General features: G+C 34.4%; 1 protein-coding gene across 1 annotated transcript in view; it reads right to left on the reverse strand.

The window, feature by feature from the left end:
* Positions 1-1,601: 1,601 nt before the first annotated feature.
* Positions 1,602-21,982, reverse strand: part of FRMD3 (FERM domain containing 3) — an 87,328-nt gene continuing 66,947 nt past the window's right edge. Inside the window, exons 7-15 of the mRNA XM_032214030.1 lie at positions 21,810-21,897; positions 21,002-21,090; positions 20,224-20,287; positions 18,420-18,508; positions 17,957-18,031; positions 16,763-16,831; positions 15,513-15,634; positions 14,376-14,519; positions 1,602-2,286 (exon numbers count right to left, since the gene is read on the reverse strand). Coding sequence (XP_032069921.1) covers positions 1,688-2,286; positions 14,376-14,519; positions 15,513-15,634; positions 16,763-16,831; positions 17,957-18,031; positions 18,420-18,508; positions 20,224-20,287; positions 21,002-21,090; positions 21,810-21,897 — 1,339 coding nt within the window. The 3' untranslated portion in view covers positions 1,602-1,687. The remainder of the gene's footprint in view (positions 2,287-14,375; positions 14,520-15,512; positions 15,635-16,762; positions 16,832-17,956; positions 18,032-18,419; positions 18,509-20,223; positions 20,288-21,001; positions 21,091-21,809; positions 21,898-21,982) is intronic.

Here is a 21,982-nt window from a genome sequence, read left to right on the forward strand (position 1 = left end):
TTAATAGAACAAGAAAAAAGGCTGTAATCTTATACATCTGGAACTAGGATCTAAAAAACATATTTCAAAGGAAATAGATGTAGGACTGAGGTAAATATCCTATCGCTGGTGTAGTTAGGAAAGGGGAAGAGTGAATTTTGTGTTATGAAATCCAGATTGGCCATTCAGTTTATTTAGTTCTTCCGCTTCTACTTCCTTACATTTGAAAATTGGGCATGTGGAAATGTTGATCTTCTCTAAATACATGAGATTTTAGTCACATCCTCTTAAAAGAGCTTGGAGTTACACAGGCACAATATCTCCATCAAGACAACAAAGATAACAACACACCACTGTCAAAAGGACACTTTTTATAAATAAATCATGTGCATCCATTGTTAATTACATCTGGTAAGAAAGCATGCTTAAAAATAATGCATGAAATTGTAACTCTGGGATTCATCATAATGAAAAATAATAAATATGATCAGAAATTAACTTTTTTTCAGGTGTCTGAAATTCACAGAAGTTTTTCACAGAAACTTCCTCTATCTTTGGAAACAGGTTAATTTTTTAAATTGTGTATTTTAGTAAGCTTAGCTTCATCTTCTTTTTTTTAAGTTACCATTTCTCTAACTTACCATCATGTACAGTTAAAACAAAATCTCCTGCAAAACTATACTTCCATTACTTTGCAAAGAACTTTCATGAGTGCATCAAAGTAAAATCCAAATTGCCATCTTGAGAAAATTATATCCCACTCTTTAGTTTCAGAACAGCTGCTGTAATGTGGTATTACACATTATATTGATCGTGTATCTGCTTTCTAATATTAAGGCAGAGATTTTAGGACTATGCAGGACAGGTTCAACAGACAGGAGGGTATGCTTAGCCATTTCTGCATCCACTGACTCTTTTCTGCAAATACCTTTCCAACTATTCTATTCTGATTGTGCTTCCAGGAAAAAAAATGTATAAAGAAAGGAGTAAGTATCTTTTCCTCTCATGGAATTCTCACCTGTAAATCATGGTTACACTGATTTGTCCTAATATGTAGTTTCTCTGAAACCTGTTTATTGAAAAATTATTCTTTCACTGCCATATATCAGACATGTCTATGCTCCATCCCAATTATTCATATTGTGCATATCTTGAAGAATATTAGTGTTTTTTTAAAAATGCTTTAAAAATTCATGATATGTCCTTGTGCATTTATTCATCTGTACACTTAAATATTTTCAGAAATTGCATTTGCTAAAAATTTACCAAAATTTTGCAAATAGATAAAAAGAGTCTTAAATGAAAAAATCAAACAAACAAAATAATAATAAAACCCGAGCAATATAGGCATTGGTTAGTAGACATTGTTTTACTAAGGAATATATTCAAAAGCATCCTCTTCTATTTGTAGTTAATGCTTAAAATTAGGACATCATGGCTTGATATGGTAGAAATGATAGCTTTATCTTCAGTAATTACTGATAAAAACCAGAAAGCAAATAAAACAAAGACTGCTTTTTGGTTACTTAAAGGCCACTGCTACATCAATTATTCAATTATGAAAAGTAAATGTAAGAATTTTGAAGTTATTGTCTATCAAAATAAAGAACCAATTGGAGATAACCTGCAAGATGTTTATGAGCACCTAAATACTGACTAAAATTCACTAGTTTTGAATATAGCCCTTAGTTTTGCACATTTTTTATGTTTAAGAGCTGCCAAACAAATGGCTAATGAAGTCTACTTTGCAGGCTATCCACTGTCTGAGAGGACAGTAATATTCAATGTGAAACTGCTGAAATTCTGGTGTTTGGCGGATTTCGTGGAGGAAGGAGATGTCAAGATCTGATTCCAGAAGGACAAGTAGTAGAGGGAAAACCACAAGCAACACGCCAAGCCCAACAAAAAGAAGTCTGGAAAAACTCCTCACAGCAGAGTTTACCTTCAAGTTACCCATCAAAAAGTCATAGCTCCACCTCAGTGCTTTTCGGGCTTCCTTCAACTCCTCCTCCTCTGCAACCAAAAATGCATTTTCATCTGCTTCCAGTTCCTCAAATGAATCTGTATCTTCTTTCCCATTTTCTACCCTTGGAGAAGTTTGAAAGAGAAGGTCTATCTCCTCATCATTAACAGGAGTTGGTAGCAAACTGGTACTTGGATTGTACATCAATTCTGAAATTGTTAAAGGCTCCTCTTTGATTTTCTCACCCTCCTCAACCGAAAGATCTGAACCATCATCTGTTTCTTTAGTAGGAGAGCTTGATATCACAGGGAGCGAAATATCATCTTCCTTCGGCAGTTGGATTCCTGTAAAACAGCACTTTTAGATTCTCAAATGTACATTTCAAGGAGATATAACTATAGACAAAGCAACTGCTTGAATTTAATCATTAACTGGTTTATATTAAGTGAAGGGGAATTCTTCATAGTTCAGCAAGTTAAATATAACTTGACATACCATTTATTCATTTTACTTTAAAAAAATCCAAGTTTTTTTAAAAAAATAAAAATCTGCATTTTGTGCACCTGAAATGAAAATTTTCTGTTACTTCATTGTACAGAACTATATTCCATGATTCTGAAACCATGATAAATACTGTACTTGCATCATCGGGCACATGTATAATATGTGTTTCCAGAAGGGTGCATCATAATCTAACATATATTAATAGATTATCAATAGCAGTAAATGAGAAAGTACAGATTGATGGGAAATAGTGGTTATTGTGTGATTCTATTTCTCAAGGTACAATATTAATATTAGGAGGATGTCATAAGTGACAAAATGAATTATAGTATGTAAGACAGTTTGACTGAATTAACTAATTGGGGGAAAAGGTTTTCATTAATTCTAATATGGTTAAACTACAAATTGCATCATTTGTATCATCTTTGTGTAATGATGCCAATATATAAATCATGCAGATGATAGTATAATTTGAATCAATTTGTGTAAACCACAGTATGCAAATACATAAATCACAACAAATGATATTAATTAATTGAACACAAAATGATTATCCATACAAATTTGTATCTAATGATAATCTGTGAAATTGATGTTTTGCTTATGCCATTTATGCTTATGCCATTTAGCTTCAAAGTTAACAGACTTTGAGAACTTAAAAGAGTTCTCTAAGTAAATGTGCAACAAATACTAGTTTTTTCTACAGTCTTCTAAAGTTATACAACTCCATTTAGAGTCCAGTTTTATTTAATTACTTTTTTATATGGGTGAACTGAAGTTTATTTTTCAATGCAAAGAATAGATAGGAATGAATGTAAGCCTAAACTCTTAAGAATTTCTTCCCTAATTCTATCCCCATAACAACAATCCTGTAAAATAGTTTGGGCTAAGAAGCAGCAACAGACCCAATGAGTTCAATGATCAAATGTATTTATTTATTCAAGATATCAACAATGTCAATATCTTTGACAATCTTAGTATTTTCCCTTGAATATCAATTGTAAGACTGTTCACCCTGGATAAGATTTAGCCTTATTTTTGTACATCTATTCAAAATAAACTAAAACTCCATCTAATTCAACCTGGTTAAAGACAATCTTGATTTTATTTATGGCTTCAAAATCCGCTTTAACTGTTGTAACCCTTAGATCATTCTGTTATCTTACATAGCTTCTCATTCATAGTATCAAGCTTCTTTAAAAAGTGGTAGGATTTTTACTTCAGGGCTGAAACAGGCAATAACTTCCTCTGACTCTTGAATCATTAGCAGCACTGTTTGTGGATCCTGCCTCACGTAATTTGACATTAATTCTCATTTCTTCATGTTAAGATTCATAATACAAACCGACACTGGAGTTAAGAGCTTGGAAGAGGGTTTAACACTATTTATTTACTTAGGCCTTTTAATTATGTCAAATTCTGATTTATTTATTTTTAAAAAAAATATTACATGGTTTCAGTAAAGTGTTAAGGTTTATGTTAATTCTGTTTGTTAGTTTAATTGCATTTTTCTAAGCCATCCTGGCTCCTATAATAAATACAATCAATCAAAGACTAGACAAGAGAGAAAAACAACAGCCTGGAGAAAAACTGATGATAGAGGACATTTTCACTATTTGAAGGTGATAGAGAATAATTCACAAAAATGTGTTTCATACAAAATAAAACAAGAGCCAGAAGAAGTCATTTAGCAAATACAACTTACAACACCTCAGCCACTTACATCTCCCAATAAATATTTGCAAGATCAATGATACTGGCTATCACACAGTATCTGATTACTGTATGAAATAAATTAACTAGTTTATTACATAGATTACTCTGATTTAAAGCTGTCAGTTATTTACTGAATCAACATTCCTGATATCAGTCATGGACTATCAGGATAGGAAAATAATCAGTTCAGACCTACCAGCTCTGCCCTGGAAAATGAAAATTTACTTCAAATAATCTCCTGATAACTTCAAGTGAATCTGATCCTAACATATAGCAAGAAGAAGATAGAAAAATTTCCAGTTTTATACTCAGTAGAATCTCTTAGAACAGGTTATATAATTGTAGAACAAATGGAAACTTGTTACATACTAATAGCAAAATAAATCTAAAATTATTTGCATGTTACCTATATTAATTAAGAAATAAAAGACTGTATAATGTTGTTTCAATTTCTTCAAAAAGTACATTTCAATTCAATAAAAATGGAGAACTAATCATTTAAAAAATTTAAAAATCTCAAGTAATATAGCCACATTTAACTATCTATCCTAAATTCAGATTAGACATTATTGCTACTTTAGTAATTACTATTTCTAAATTATTAACATTAATTAAAATTAGAAATGTGCCCTTATAAAAACATGAATAATGATTGTGTCAGATCTAGTATTTAGTTTTCAGTTGCTCAGTTTTATTTTTTTTTACTTCATATTTGAAAAGGTCATCATGTATTGAATAGATTTTGATAAAATAGAAAATTGGGCAGCTTATTGCCTACTGGAGAAAGCTACATTTTAAAAGATTATATCAGAATATTCTCTCATTTCATGTTACGCTCATTGCCACCATACATTTTTCTGACTTTAGCTACATCATCACAATAATGGTGATGATCATGGTAATGATGATAAAGACAAAGGATTAAAAATAAAGTTCATACAGAGCACAACGTAGTACAATGTTAATACAACATAGTACAAAATTAAAATGGAACAAGACCACTTTTTAAATATTGACATGATTTTAAAACATGATGTAAATTCATTAAAATTGCATTTCCATCATAGACAAATATGGAGGACAAAAGTTCAAAATGCTTTCAAAGGGCTCTTTAATAAAGTTTAGTAAAAATGGTCTCAAAATGGCTGCAGGCCTTGCTCACAGAAAATTTTGCATACATACATACATACCCATCACGCTATTCTCTTTTGGGTTAGGCAATGTTTTGAAAAATGCAGAAAAAGAATAAGAGATAGTAAATTACATAGAGGAGATAAGAGAAAAAAGAAATCTGATTTATACCGTTATCTTTTATTATACTTCTTCATATTTTTCATATTTTTCTTATCCCAGCAAACTATCCTTACATCCATAGCATCATGTCCATGCATAGCATCACACACTACATTTATTTCTTATATTGTAATATCTCACCTCTGTCTTTTTTTAAGATCTTATCAATTCTATCTATTCAGAGTTTTCCTCTCAATGCAATTATCTCTAATATCTTTCTTTTGGAATTCAATCTTCATTCATTCTATCTACAACAAAGGTGTCAAATTCATGGCATCACGTTGCCGTCAATCACATATCGTTACATTTCCCCCCTTCGTGGAGCTGGGGTAGGCGTGACCTGCCCATGATACATCCAGCCCATGGGCCGCCAGTTTGATACCTTTAATCTACAGGGCCAAAACTTCTCAAAGTATTTCCTTCATATTGGTGATTCACCATTCAGCATGTGTTTATTTTTTACCCAATTCTTGTTTTATAATACATACAACACTTAAGTTACTTGTTTCTACTGCATATCATTTACTTTTATATTTCTCTTAACATACTCTCTTATTTACACAGAACAAATTGTACTGTACAGTAGCTGTTTTAACTTAATTTGTCATTTGTTCTGCATAATACTTTTTTACTTTTTTACTGTCTTAATTCTTTCTTTAGTAAACAGTTTGCCAAAGTACATGTTCATCTATTAGTCCTATTGCCCGTTTTTTCTATGCACAACTTTAATTCACTTAATTTTGTTCACCTAATTTTATCAAATTCAACTACCCTAGCCTTTGATATATTAAGTTCCAGATCCATTACTTTGGTTCACTTTAGCTAACATTTACAGCACATCACCAGCTGTATTCAAATAGCACCTAAACTTATATACCATTTCACAGTGCTTTACATCCCTCTCTAAGGAGTTTACAGAGTTAGCATATTGCCCCTAACAATCATCTGGGTCCTCATTTTACCAATCTCGGAAGGATGGAAGGTTGAGTCAACCTTGAGCTGGTGAGATTCGAACTGTGGAACTGACGGCTGCAGTACTGCATTCTAATCACTGCGCCACCATGGCTCAAATGCAACATTTATGTCTCCATTCAACATATGTCTAATATTGCAAGCACTTATTATACATTTATTCATAAATACATTGAACAATCAAAAGCTTATTATACATTTCACCTTAATTCATTATCAATGTTGAACCATTCACTAGTGTTTCATTTATTCTCATATATGTTTTACTTCCACCATTTACTGTTCTTATCACATACATCAACCAATATTCAGTTCAATATTTCTGCAATATATCTCATAATTCTAGGTTAATGACTTTATCATAGGTTTTTCTAAATCAACAAAATTCTGTAAGCTTGCTCCCAATGCATACATTTTTCAGGTATTTTGTTAAATTGCATAAATCAATATTCACATTTTATTCCAGGCACAAAGCCTCATTGCCTTTCCTAAACTTTGTGAGCGTGGCTGAGTGTATCTAGGTAGTTTGTAGCATGTCTGTAAACAAGATCATTCAGTACCCATGCATAAATATTGTTAATAATGGTGAAGCTGAAATCTTATCACTATGTTACACATATTAATAAGGTAATTCTATGAAAGTAATGCACACTGAGTGCGAGGTTTGATAAATCTCACCCACCTTATTTCTGTATTCAGCTATTGTGTGACCCGTCAAATGCGTTCTCGACAAAAGCGTGCCGACAAAACCGCGGCGCGAAAACAGCAAAGATGAAATCGCGCCCACAGAAGTGCGCCGATAAATGCGCGCCAACGAAAGCGCGATTAGGGTTAAGGTAAGGGTTAGGGTTATTACGTTGTATTATGTTGTTTGTTGATGGCACGCTTTCATCGGCGCGCATTTATTGGCGCGCTTCTGTGGGTGCGATTTTATTTTCGCTGTTTTCTCGCGGCGGTTTTGTAGTGAAATGAATGGGATGTTACCACAGAGAAGTAGCTCTCAAGCAAATCGGAGTATGCCATAAAACCTGACAATCAAGATTCTAAAAAGATGGGAGTTTCTAAAAGAAAATCAAATAATGTAGTCCTTCAAATGACCCATGAGTATTAGATAATTTTGTGATACTATCCCTGCAAGTTATATTTAGCCCCTATCAGCTCCTTCATCATCTCGACATAGGAATATTGGGTCCTGGATACATATCAGAATGTCTTCCCATGTATTCGTCCCCAACACTTAGCTTGGTATCTGAGAATCTATTTCAAATGTTTATGCTGGCTGAGGTACAGAAATTCTGTAAAAAGAACAGAACCTCTTCAATGCTGGCAAGTAATCTATGGAATACCATTCCAACAAAACCAGCACTGAAGGCATACAGACTTTTGGAAAGGACTAAGAATTGCTTTTCTGCCATGTCTGTTGTCTGCCTTTATAATTGGTTTACAATGTACTGTATCTATGTTGTATTATTACATTGCTGTTGATTTATTTTTTTTATTAACTTTAATTTATTACTATAACAATTTATAGTAAAGTGGTCTGATTTCCTATTTAAAAACATGCTTAAAATATTTACATTGTTGATGCTTCAGACAGTATTAAAATGATAGTTGTTCATGTAATTTAACTTTACTGACCTTGCCATGAATATAATGTATTTGTTTGTTTGTTTGTTTTGTTTATTTCATTGATCAGTTTTAGATGGCAATCCATCTCACCAAAGGTGATTCTGGGCAGCATATAATAATCCAAAGATCACATACTGTATGTAAAAACAATCATATAAACTAAATATGTAAAAATACATGCTCGGAATTAAAATCAAAATTAAAATATACAAATCCCAAGCACAGAGAAAATGAGTATATCTACCTCACTAGTGCAGCCATTTGAACATGGCCTGATGTTCTGAGGTTTCCCCAGGCCTGATGACATAACCAGGTCTTGAACAATTTACAGAATATCAAAAGGAATGGAGCCAACTTAACCTTGGAAAGAGGGAGAGAATGTTCTACAAGGTAATGCCACAGTAGAGAAGCGGGACCTGCCTCCTGGGACCCACCAAATCTAAGTCCCTTGTAGATTTTATTTATTTATTTATTCGAATATTGAAGATAACAGTATAAGTATAAACATAAATATGAACACAGTAAATGTGCACGAATAAATGGAGACAATTGGACAGGGACGGTAGGCAAGCTGGTGGGCTTATGCATGCCCCCTTACAGACCTCTTAGGAATGGGGTGAAGTCAACAGTAGACAGTCTAAGGTTAAAATTATGGGGGTTTGGGGATGTAACAACAGAGTCAGGTAGTGCATTCCAGGCACTGACCACTTTGTTGCTGAAGTCTTATTTTCTGCAGTAGAGTTTGGAGCGGTTTACCTTGAGTTTGTATCTATTATGTGCTCGTGTATTATTGTGGTTGAAGCTGAAGTAGTCACTGATAGGTAGGACATTGTAGCAGATAATTTTGTGTTCCATGCTTAGTTCAGACCGTAAGCGGCATAGTTCTAGGATGCCCAAGCCCAAAATTTCAAGCCTGGTAGCATAGGGTATTCTGTTGTGAGTAGAGGAGTGGAATACTCTTCTCATGAAATACCTCAGGACTTTCTCAATTGCATTAATATCCGATATACAGTGTGGATTCCAAGCAGATGAGCTGTATTCGAGAATTGGTCTAGCACAGTTTGCAGTACAATATTACCAAGATTGGTAACCCTATCTTCACAAGATTAGGTTAACAACTCTTAATGCCTTTTTGGCAATGCTGTTACAGTGAGCTCTGGTGCTTAAATCGTTTGAGATGAGTACTCCAAGGTCCTTGACAGAGGACCTTTTTGCCAGATCTACTGGGATGGGCTATCTGAGAGAGGCAATTCCTCAGATAACCTGGTCCCATGCAATGAAGGGCATTAAATGTTAAAACCAGTACCCTGAATTGGATCCAGAAGCAAACTGGCAACCAATGCATCTTGAAGAGCAGAGGTGTGAGATGTGATGTTCTAAAAACACACATAACTACCTGTATTGGCTCATTCTGAATCAGTTGATAAATGCTTTTACTAGGATTACAGATGAACAAGAAATATACCATTTACTTTTAATAATTAAATATTCCAGTAATCTGAACCTTTGAGGTACCATAGCCACTCACTTTGTGCTTCCAGAAGCAAAATGAGACACATGGTTCTACTAAGGTTTTGACCACACTCCCACTTTCCACAATTCTGGTCAGGTTTTAAAAGTATTTGAGATCTTAAATATTCTGTTTGAAAACTGTTGGTGACTCAAGAGGATCCTGAGCCATAGTTTAATCACTGTCACAGAGATCAATTATCACTTTCCTGAAAGAAAGATGTCCTAGAATTTGTTTCAGAAAGCTTCACTATCAGTAATAAAATAGGCTATAATATTTCTGAGAATAATCCCTTTGGTCTTCCTCAGCTGAAGTATCACTTTTTTTTTCAATTTAACATCGTTTTTGATGAGGGTACATGGGCATAATCATTCCCTAAAGATATCTATAAGTTTTAAGTGTCATGGAATTGTACTATCTATAATTCATAGATTCATTCATGCCATACATTTACATCAAAGACACTGAGAACTAAATGTACATTTTCCTCAGTGTATTAAGTACTTGATTAAAATGATAACTTAATATACAATTGAACGCCATCTGTCAGAAGGACATTCCTCACTGAATGCTTTGCTTTTCCTACGATATCCTAGCCTTCAGCTTCCCCAGCTGTTCTTTGTTTGCTCTTTTGGATAAAGGGAAAATCATTCAAATCCCAATGCTATAATTTACTATTCCCTCTGTTTTGACCCTTATCAATATTCAAAAATTCCAGAGGAAAAAGGGGCATCATCTTTAAAAAATATTTCAATAAACTAGGCAAAAATGAACTTACCAGCACTTTTAGCTGTGATCTTTGACCCATGCCTCAGCAGACGAATGCATACATCTTTACTACAGTGGTTAACCATTCGCAAATGGATACTCCTCCGGGTTTGGATTTTTACTAGGCATTTCACCATATTGACTAAAAGCTATATTTTCTATTTCAGCTTTCAACTAGCCACCCATACCAGCTGTGACCTTTACCAAGTTTCCACTGTGTCCAGCTTGGAAGAGTCCAGCTGAATGAATCAAATAACAGCTTCTAATTCGGCCAATAGAAATAGCCTACTAGAGCACAGTGTGAGTACCTATTTTTAAACCCTTCCAACTGGCTTGTAATACACAAAGTAATTAACAGCAAATACCAACCGTTCCCTTAACAGTTGTTAATTAACAGCTGCACTATATATACTAGTCTAAGCACTTGAACTGTTTACTGCATTGTAACGCAGACTACTAAAGCAACAGAAATAAAAGTTCGCCAGTATATGTATTAGAGCCAAACTAAGTCATTATGATTTTTATATGGGGGTTTATTTTGTTTTTCAAATGTGAGCCTACACTTTTATTTATCTGTAGATATAATTCTGTTTAATTCAATCTAATTATTGTAAAAGTTGAAGGTATAAATATTGAGGTTGGCAGGAAGGGTTCCAGTGGTTTCCAGACCTGAGAGGCATTTTGTCTTAGTCCCAAGGCTACCACACAATCCCACTGAGTTTTCATTCATAAAAGTGGGAAGAAAAAACCTAGAATTTAAATCCTAGAGTAGAGATATAGAAAGCGTGTGGCTTCTTTACACTGGAATTAATAATAACCTAATGTAGCCAAACTGTGGCTAGGAATCTTCTCCCAAATGTAAAAAAGACTTTTAATTCACAACCAAATGACTGCAAATTTAAGATTTACTGGACACGAAGCCTGGCTCTGATGTTGTTGCTCCTGTAACTGCTATTGTAGGAAAGCCTTGCACACATCTAGGAGTTACAAAATAGAAACAGCAGTAGTGTTTTTGCTAGTGATAATTGATGTTGAACTGCACTAGTCTAAGTATATAGTGTACAGTAATCATTTGGACCAAAAGTTGATCTTCTGGTATTGTCCCCAAGGCTGACTAACCGAAAAGAGTGATTGATGACTAGTCCTCGCACTTGTGAGTGTTGTAGTGTCCCCATAGCAATGTGAACACACTCCAAGCACTTGGCAACCAGCTTGTTTTTACAACAGTTGCAGCAGGGTGTGTTTGTGTGTGTCACGTGATCAACATTTGTGACATTCCCAACCAGCTTCTGACAAGCAAAGTCAATGGAGAAATCCATATTCACTTAACAACTGTGGCAAAAATGGTTGTAAAACCAGGCATGACTCACTTAACTGCATCGTTTAGGGACAGAGGTTCCAGTCCCAATTGTGGTTTTAAGTCAAGGACCACTTGTATTTCTGTTACAACACAACAATTTCAGTGTACCTACAAAATCAGAAGTGATCTGAGGAAAAAAGTGTTCCAACGCACTGCCATGTAAATCCAAAGGAGTCCTCTCTTTGTTAAGTCCTCTCCACAGAAAATTTATTTTACAAGAAACACGAGATCAGAGTGATCCAAGAAGATTCCAAAGAGACACATGATGGCAATATTCACAGGAATTCTCTTGGTTCAAACTTATGAAAGCAAGGAGCCCTACATAAATCTCATGACGAGGAGAAAAGATATTGGCAATTAATACACAATTTAATAATCAACGTGCAGTAATAAATACAACTGCATAATTGCATCAAGACAAGATCAAAGTAAACAAAATACACAGAGTATTCCTAAAATACCATATCAGTTTTATTTCCCAAAGCCAATAATCCATCCAAAGCCAAGAAGGAAGAAAACCTTTATAAAATGTTTGATGATTTGGACGAGCACAATCTATATTGCTCTCGTGTGATGCTATGATTTTATGTTTCATATCTCCAAAGCTTACAAAAACATGGCAGTAATATACAGGTAGTCCTCGACTTACAAGAGTTCATTTAGTGACCGTCACTGAAAAAGTGACCTAGGACAGTTTTTCACACTTATGAAAGTGGCAGCATCCCCATGGTCACATGATCAAAATTCAGATGCTTGGCGACTGGTTCATATTTATGACGGTTGCAGTGTCCTGGGGACACATGATCCGTTTTTGCGACCTTCTAACAAGTAAACTCAATGGGGAAGCCAGATTCACTTAACAACCATGTTACTAACTTAACAAATGCAATGATTTACTTAACGGTGGCAAGAAAAGTTGAAAAGTGCAAACTCACTTAACAAATGTTTCACTTAGTAACATAAATTTTGGACTCAATTGTGGTCATAACTCGAGGACTACCTGTAATGTCTTCACCAGGGCTGAGATGTGTGGCCTTCTGAAGGTTGTCAGATGCAGGCTAGATCTGGAAACAGACTCCACAAGAAATATTGGAGATCAGTTCTATTGATATAGATTATCATCTATAACAATCTTGAAAGTGTTTTCTCTTTCTTCCACATTATACAAAGAGTATCAGTATGGAGGCAGTTTAATGTCTTCTTTCTATTCTGGGCTTATTTTTTGCTAAATCTTGCATTTTTTTTCCAAGGTCAACTTTGCGGTTCTCTTCACAGGGCAATATTTGTGCGGTGGGGAAATACAGGATGGTTGATTTAAAGCAAAATAGGCATAAGAAGAATGAGGTCATATGAAAGAGTGAACTCACCGCCTAGAGTAAGCTAGCATTACTCTTTCCCTCTTGGGATCCTAAGCTATGGGAATGCCTGGGAAAGAGGGTTAAAACAGCCCCTCTTTCTTCTTAACTGAAGAGCATGTCCCATAAAATGGACCAGAAATCAAGTATGTGTATGGGTTGGTGAAAAAGGAGTCAAGCCAAAAAACAGAATAGAAGTGAGCAAGGAGACTCCAACACAAAAGTAAGCAGCAGGGGTGGGGGAAGAGCATAACCAGGGTTTGCAAAAGAAAGCACCCAAACAAACAGCCCAGGCACAGGACACAAACCAACCCAGGAAGATGCCAAGATGAACGTGGGATTGGGAGGGGGGAGGGAGAAAAAAAACCCCATTCATTAATCTATAAAGAATGAAAAAGGTTTTCATATGCAAATGGCTTAGCTGGTTACAAGAAATGAAGACCTGGGGAACAAGGAAATGCTCAAAGAGCTAGGAAAAAGTTGAGAGGAAAACAGTGCTACAAACATATAGACACGGAGACAGAAATTCAAAGATGAAGGAAGATAGAAATAGTTGTAAACTTGTACTAATAAGAAAACTAATGAGAAAAAGATAGGTAGGAAGAATGTAAGTATGAAATTAGAAGCAAGAATAGAATTAGCATTAAGATTAGGAATAGAAAGAAAGAACTAATTTTATATAATAAAACAACTTTTATGAGTAACCCCCCCAACTGTAGCATTTGTAATCTGTGCCCGATTAAGAAAATCCTTAAGACATTATTAGAAGTGAGATGTGATACAGTAACCAGACATAAATAAAAGATCTACATGAAAAAGAAAACATTTTTTTTAACTTTTAAGTCTGAATCTTAATCATCTTCATGTGAGAAGGATGGTTTATATTCACACAATCTTCATCTTTTGTCAACCTTCCTTTTTCCACTAACATACACAAATAGTACATGTTCATACAGGCATGGATGCTGCAATTAGCTATACTCACAGACAGGTTGTTTCTAATGTTGGGGACAATGCTCTGGGTACTTATATTGTCAGAATGCTGACAATATAAGCATGCTTCTAAAGTGGGAGAGAAACAAAGGAAAACCTGGTCTTGGATTGACAAAATGAAAATGCAGGGAATAGATAGAATTATTTGAATACGTAGGTATATAATTCTGTACTGTTAACGAGAGTTGACCAACTGGAAGCTATTCTGCTTGCAATAGAACGTAGCTGTATTGTTCTTTGAGAAGTCAGTAGCCACTGAGTTCCTGAATAGGAAAGCTTGACAGCCACACCCTACCACATGGACAGACACACATACACCATATCAACACTCACCAAGAGATCTGGGATTACGAATACGGGGGGGAGTATCACGTGGAATGGAGAAAGAACCAGATTTCCAAGTTGTAAGGCTTCCAGGAAGAAGTACAGGGATGGGATCATGCTGTACCAGGTGGGGACTGATAGCAGGATCTTCCCCTGACAGGGTACAAAAATAGCAGCAGTTAAGAGAAAAGATGCTACGTTAAGAGCTTCTCAGTCACACTGCCAAAGAAACCCAATATAATATAATGAAGAATTAAGAAAATGTAGCTAAGGATGCCTTCCTAGATGCAATATTGAGTGGACAGAATTCAGTTACATGCACTTCTGTCTAAAAGTGTTCCTTGACTATTTGAGATCGAGGGGTATTTGTATATTTTCTACTTAGAAATGGTAGAATAGGTTGTGACTTAGTCCCATCCCATGGCAATATTTTCTTAAATGTCTTACAGAAAAAAATTGAACAACAAAAATCTATTCTGACTTATATCAGGGATGTCAAACTGGATTTTTTTGAGGGGTGGATCAACATTGTATTTCCCCGCGGGCTGGCGGGGGAGGCAGGGTGCGGGGAATGTGGAGCGGAGGGGAGATGGGATGGACAACTCCTGCAGCAACCCACACAGCCCGTTTTTGGCCGGCAGAGTGCTCAGGAGGCCATGGAGGCTGAAAACGGGCTGCGGCGGGCCTCATGGACCAGTCATTTGATATTTCCAGGCCGGCCCCATGGGCCAGATTTAAGCACCCATGTGGGCTGTATCTGGCCCATAGGTGTTGAGTTTGACACCCCTGTCTTAGATGATACTGAGTTTAGATCAACAGCTCCAGGCAATGAGAAGCTGGGAAAAGTTGATGTCTCAGAATGAACCGCCATTTATTAAATGAAAAATCTAATTGATGATCAAGATGAATCAGTTTCTACTCTTTATTAAAGATCTAGTATTCTATAATATAAACAATATTTTGCAATAATTTAAAACTGTCCCAGATGTATTTTTATAAGCAACATATCAACAATCATCCAGCAATTTTCTTAGTTATGTGAATGAAAATAACTTTTCAAACATATACATACACTGATCACTGTTGAATTTTATTGATGTGCTTTATAAAAACAAAAACAGAAGGAGCCTCTTAGCTTAGACTTACCTTCATCAGAAAGAACCTCTTCCTGGTCATCTGGTGATGGATGGAGAGGTTGCAGAGGTTCCATGTTTATTATGAGTTGTTTGCTTAAAGAATAAGAGCTACGACTTTGAGTAATGTTGGTTCTGTGAAGAAAGGGGATAAATTATCCTATTGACTATATAATGAATTAGGTTGTAGGTATGTATGTAAATACATACATGGAGATACTTATGTGGCATATAAAAAGAATTTTCTTGCTATTCTCTTCAGAATATTTATTTGTATAAAACATGTTGCAGAAGAGTTTGAAGTTATTTACTTTTGTTTCTTGTAGCCAATGCCTAGTGAAACCTGAATCAGTGAAATAGAATTATGCAATTATTACAGGTAGTCCTTGATTTACAACCATTCATTTAGTGACATTTTGATGTTACAATGGCACTGAAAAAGACTAATGACCATTTTTCACATTTACAACTGCTGTAGCATCCCTATAGTCACAAAATCAAAATTTGGATGCTTGGCAATTGATTCATATTGACAGTTGCATTGAACCAGGGAAGAGCCCTGGTGGCACAGTAGTTAAAATGCAGTATTGCAGACTATCTCTACTCACAGTCAGGAGTTTGATCCTATGGGCTCAAGATTGACTTAGCCTTCCATCCTTCTGAGGTCAGTAAAATGGGGACCGAGATTGTTGGGGGCAATATGCTGACATTTTAAACCGCTCAGAGAGTGCTATAAGGCACTATGGAGAAGCATGTAAGAATCTAAGTGCTATTGCTATGCGATCATAAGCAAATTGACAAACAAAGTCAATGGAGAAGCCAGGTTCACTGAACCACGTTACTAATTTAACAACTGCAGTAATTCACTGAACAATACATGTGGCAATAAATGTTGTAAAATGGGGCAAAACTCATTTAACAATTGTCTTGTTTAGCAACAGAAATTTGGGGCTCAGCTGTGCTCATAAGTCGAGGACTACCTGTATGCCAAAATGATTTGAGAACATTTGGATTTTCCTGATTTGATGAATTGGGATTTGAGTTAAATGGTTGCCCTTACTGAAAGGAATAAGTCAGGAAACACTAAAAAAAATCCTATAATGTAAATGATTATAAATCCTTCAGCTCCTATTACATATTAAAAGCCAATAGCAATGTACAATTTCTGGGAGAACAGTAATTAAATGTATGTTATGTAACTTTTCAATTTGTAATATAGGTCAAAGTTAGAAGATTCTTTCAATGTTTTAGATCTTAAAGTACCTGTGCACTTCTGGAGGCTCCCTCTGGATCTTTGAACTTGCTTCAACAACTTCTTTTGCAACTTTGCCACTGTCACAAAATATATATGTTAAGAATTAATCTTTGTATGATAAAAAATATATTTTTGTGCGGTAACCAAATCCTTAAAACAATACATATATTAAGAAGGATACCAAGTAATGGAAAAGCTTTGTTTTTAGATTTCTATGGAGACACCCAGGTCATGGTGTCCCAAAGGTGCTTTTTTCAAAAGGCAACTGGACTTTTAAAAGTGCAGTTGCCTCTTGAAAAAGCACCTTTGGGATTTTGTCTTTAGAAACAGAGTTGAATATTCAAAAACTATTATTGTGGGATGTTTGCCACTATATCGTTAGAGAGCTGGCATTTTAATTATGGCAAAATTCTTTTAATAGGGACTGGAGTTATTTACTTTACTTATTTATTTAAACTAACCTTTTGATGATATCACCAGAGAGCTAATGCAGGATTTTTTTTGTCCATATGTGTGTGTATAGACAGTTTTAAAGGCAGAAAAAAAATCATTAAGCCAGAGAAAGACTTAACATCCAATTTATCCCATCTTTTTTAAAATATATTTTTAAAAATCATACTGAAAGATATTGGTGGTTTGCTATCTGATTTTAACATTGTGGTTTTGAGAATCTGAATTAATATAAAAATGGAGCTGGGGCTTACATTGGACCATTGAGTCCCAATTTACAAGAACAATTCTGTTCAAATTGATAGCAATTAGTCTAATGTACTGTCTACTAAAAACTGTTTTTATCTATTCATAGATATTTCATATGCATAATTCTAGGTACATTTAATCAGGCATAAATTCCCATTATAATCATTGGTACTTATTTTCAAGTCCATGTGAATAGGATGGCCCATATACTCTCCATATTTATTTATTTTTATATTTCAAGAGCAGTTTATGAAAATGTTAATACAATCAAAAGCAAGTACTTTAAAAAACAATCTGGACTTTTTCATAGGCTAAAATGATCTAATCTTATATCTGTACAAACAGATACTGTAACTGTATATAAGCTTGCAATCTTAAGGAACTTGAGTTTTTATTGAATCTATCAGAAAAAAAATAAAGTATAGAGAATCTATCTATCTATCTATCTATCATCTCATCTCACCTGTATAATTCCTTCCTGTTAGAATAAAAATAATATTTACCTGTATCTAAATCTGCTGCCTTTAAAAAATATTTTGCTGCTGGACATCGTTTTGATTTGGCTTGATTTTGCATATCTTCAGAGAAAGAAACACAAAGTAAAAATAGTTAAATTTTCAAGGAAGAAAAAAAAGTCTACCAACAGACAGACATACCTATGTACTCTACCTCTCTATCTGCCTAAATTGTTTATAATTCTTAGTATGATTAATCTTATGTTTTGGATTATTCAAAAGTATTCCTCATAATTACCCACTTCAAAAACTACTTAGTTCTTTAACATTGATTTCATAGTTGTTAGAACTTTCAACAAACAATTTGCAGATAAATCAAAGGCCATTTTCTCTTTATAACATGCTGATTTAAGGATCTCAGATTACTTGATATTCTTTGCTCATCTACACATTAGTATTATATAACTGAAATGAATTTATACTATCGGATGATAGGAATAGTTCTGCTTACTTGTAAAAAGCCTGATTCTCCACACCACATTTCCAGAGATGCTTGCAAGCTGCTGGTGTAGAAGTATGGAATGATAACATAGCCTTTTTCTAAGCATTTTGAGGAAAATATAAACAAAAGAAAATAAAAATTGACTTATTTAACAATTTTAATCTAAAGGCAAGATCTTCACTTATGTTATACCTTCTTCACATTAAGCAGTGAACTTATCTGAAGTACTTGACTGCCTCGTTAGGAACTAGCAACCATTTTTTGGTTGAGTTCCCAATAGCTGACAAAGCAACTTCGGTTTGTTTTATTTCTAAAGTACACTTTTCCATATTATGTTATCTCGAGGTTCCTATCTTTTTAAACAGAAGAAAAAGGAACACCCCTTTAACTGAATCAATAATTATCATGCTCTCAAATACCTTGTAAAGCTAACTTTTGCCATGAGTTATGTATAGAATAGGGACACGGTGGCTCAGTAGCTAAGATGCTGAGCTTGTCAATCAGAAAGGTTGGCAGTTTAGCAGTTTGAATCCCTAGCGCTGCATAATGGAGTGAGCCAGCTTCTGCCAACCTAGCAGTTCAAAAGCACATAAAAATGCAAATAGAAAAATAGGGACCACTTTGATGGGAACGTAACAGCTTTCTGTGCGCCTTCACTGTTTAATCATTCCAGCCACATGACCACAGAGACATCTTTGGACAGTGCTGGCTCTTTGGCTTTGAAACAGAGATTAGCACCACTCCCTAGAGTTGGGAACAAGTAGAACATATGTGCCAGGGGAACCTTTATCTTTACATTTGTATAGGATAATGACTAGTATGTTTTTTTTCTTATCCTGAACTCCTTACTTTTCGCTCTTTAAAAAGAAACATTTTTTGTTTTTTTCAAATAACATGAGGTAGAAACACAAGGTTTAGCTTAAATGTTAAGAGTGCATTTGCCCCAGAAAGGACAGAACTGATCACAGCTTTTCAAAAATCTAATATTCCTGCTGTCCCAATGAAGAGCATATTCACCCAACCTCTAACTTCTGGTTTTTGAATGGTTTCTTTTGGAAGCAGATGGTCCTTCTGAATTGAATGGGCCATCAGTCATCAATTAGCTATTGAAAAGACATGAATCAACTACTGAGATAACCCTCACTGAGTTTCCACAATTCCATAGGATCATTTGCCATGAAGGTATAAAGAAGAAAATTGCAAGTTGTGTTTTCTCTTGAGCAGACCATCATTAATCTAATAATTTAGCCATACATTGTATAAAGTTTATTTTAGATATTAAAAAAACTTTAGATGTTAAAACTGTTTATCATCCTAGGTAGCTTGGAATAGAGGCAGCATGTAAACTCATTATATGATATATCAATTATATAATTGAGGAATCCTAAACAAATAAACAAAAACAAATTTGCACAATTAATATTTGTAGCAAGATTTCAGTTCTGGAAATTTGTTTCCTTTTTTTTCAATTTAGAGTGTAAACCAAATAAAATATACATGATAAAGTATAATGTTGCCTATATATAATTTTTCATATATACAAACAAATTATACACAGACACCCATTTATCTGTCTTTAATATCTATCTCTATCACATGCATTTTTTACCAAGACTCTTCTGTCAAAAAATGGCTATATTATTTTATGGAAAGTTTTCATTCATTTAATAGCATAACTACTAGTCTATTCCAATAGTTAAGACAGAGAATTATTTTGTAAGAGCAAGATTTTTATAAGAAGTAGGTAATTTTATGAGTAATACTTAATTTTAAAATTAAAAGCTTTCAGAATGTAAGAAACAAAATTTCTAACCTCCTTCTGAACTGCAATCACATAAAATGTCTTCCCTTCAAACTTTAGTTTACAGACATCAGACCTGTTAAAAGAAAGCTTTTTAAATTAGGAAAACAAACTGTAGCTGACAGTTCTATATAAAAACATCCAAGACAAAAACACTGAGAGGAAGCTGCTAAAAATCACTTATTCGTTTCTTAACGATATGACTTCAGTTTGTATTTCTGTACTTACAATTCACTTTGTGCCAAACATATCCAATTGTTCCTAGAGGTGACATTTGTATCTGGAGAAAAATTTCTATTAAAAAAAAACCTCCACCAATTTCAAATTTCTTATTCCCAACTAGTTTCTAAAACATTTGAATGACAAACCACTGGATACAGAAGAGGAGGTTTAATATTTCAATATTTAGTACTGCCAATATTTAAGACCCAGCAATAAGATTACTTTGGGGTAGGCTTTTTTGACTGTATTCATACAACACAAATGACACTCATCCCCTCTTCCTAATTAAGGACTCATTTCTGTTTTCTGTCACAAGATGGCTGAATCTGGATGTTACAGTCAAATTTAAATAATTGATCAGGGAGATTTAATCTCAGACAAACCTGGAACTGTTTAGGAATAATTACATAAGACATTATGAGAGGTAGTGAATTTGCCCAACATCCTCTCAAGATACCACACTCCCTTGTCAAGTGTATTTTCAACAGGACCACAGTGTCACAAGTAAAGTTTTCTCTGTATTCTACAACCTTGTTTTTCCTACAAAAAACAATATTCAAGTTCTTACCATTTTAGCAAATGTATCCTTTTATTTCCCTGGAATACCACAAAACCTGTAGCTATGAATCCTAAAAACGTTGTAGTCCCAGTTGAATCCTTTTAAGGAAAAAAAAGAGTATGAATTAGAACTATGGGAAAATGCAAACATTTCAGAAATGTATACTTTTACAATACAGTACCTCCTTCCATGAAGGAAAATATGAGGGAAGGTTTTTAAATGATCAAAGAGATATTTGCAGGGGATTCATTGGCATGAAAGCAGCTAGATATATCTTTCCCCATGCAAACTTTTAACCATCTTCTAAAGCACTATTCCTAGAAAATTATACATTTGAGTCTTTAAACTGCAGTCTTGAACATCATCAAACAATTTGATACCGATAAAAAGCACTAATATAACACATCTGGTGCTATATTATTGGAATGAGATCAACATAGCACTGCAATCAGATATGCCAATTTCTGATACAGAACTAACTTTATGTCTTATAATTGCTTTTGAACAGAGTTTGTACTTTACAGCGAAACTGCTTTTGCCTTTAAAAGCAATTTAAATTTTTGAAAAAAATGCAAATTTATAAATGAAAGCTATATCAATCTTCCTGCATATTTTATTCTATTGGTTTATTACATTTATATATCAAGCTTCTTGTAGTTATAAAAATCGCACAATCCACCCCACTAGAAGTGTTTGTCTGTCTTGTCTATCCTGTATAAACTATATAAACTGTATAAGCCAAATCATGTAGGAGAGAGGTTTACCCAATGCTGAAAACAAAAGATATATATTTTTAAAAGTCTAGATTTTTTTTTACCTTGCAAGGATGAGGATCAACACCATAGGTTTCTAAAGAATGTGCTCTTAATAATAAATTAAATTCAGCAACAGCTGGACTCTGCCCCCTAGAAATCATGAAAAGACAAATAGTTTTGGGATAAATAATGAACAGTTTTAGGCAATAATATTGGCTAAATAGGAAATAAGAAC

Source organism: Thamnophis elegans, chromosome 3 (assembly GCF_009769535.1).
Source record: "Thamnophis elegans isolate rThaEle1 chromosome 3, rThaEle1.pri, whole genome shotgun sequence".
NCBI lineage: Eukaryota > Metazoa > Chordata > Lepidosauria > Squamata > Colubridae > Thamnophis > Thamnophis elegans.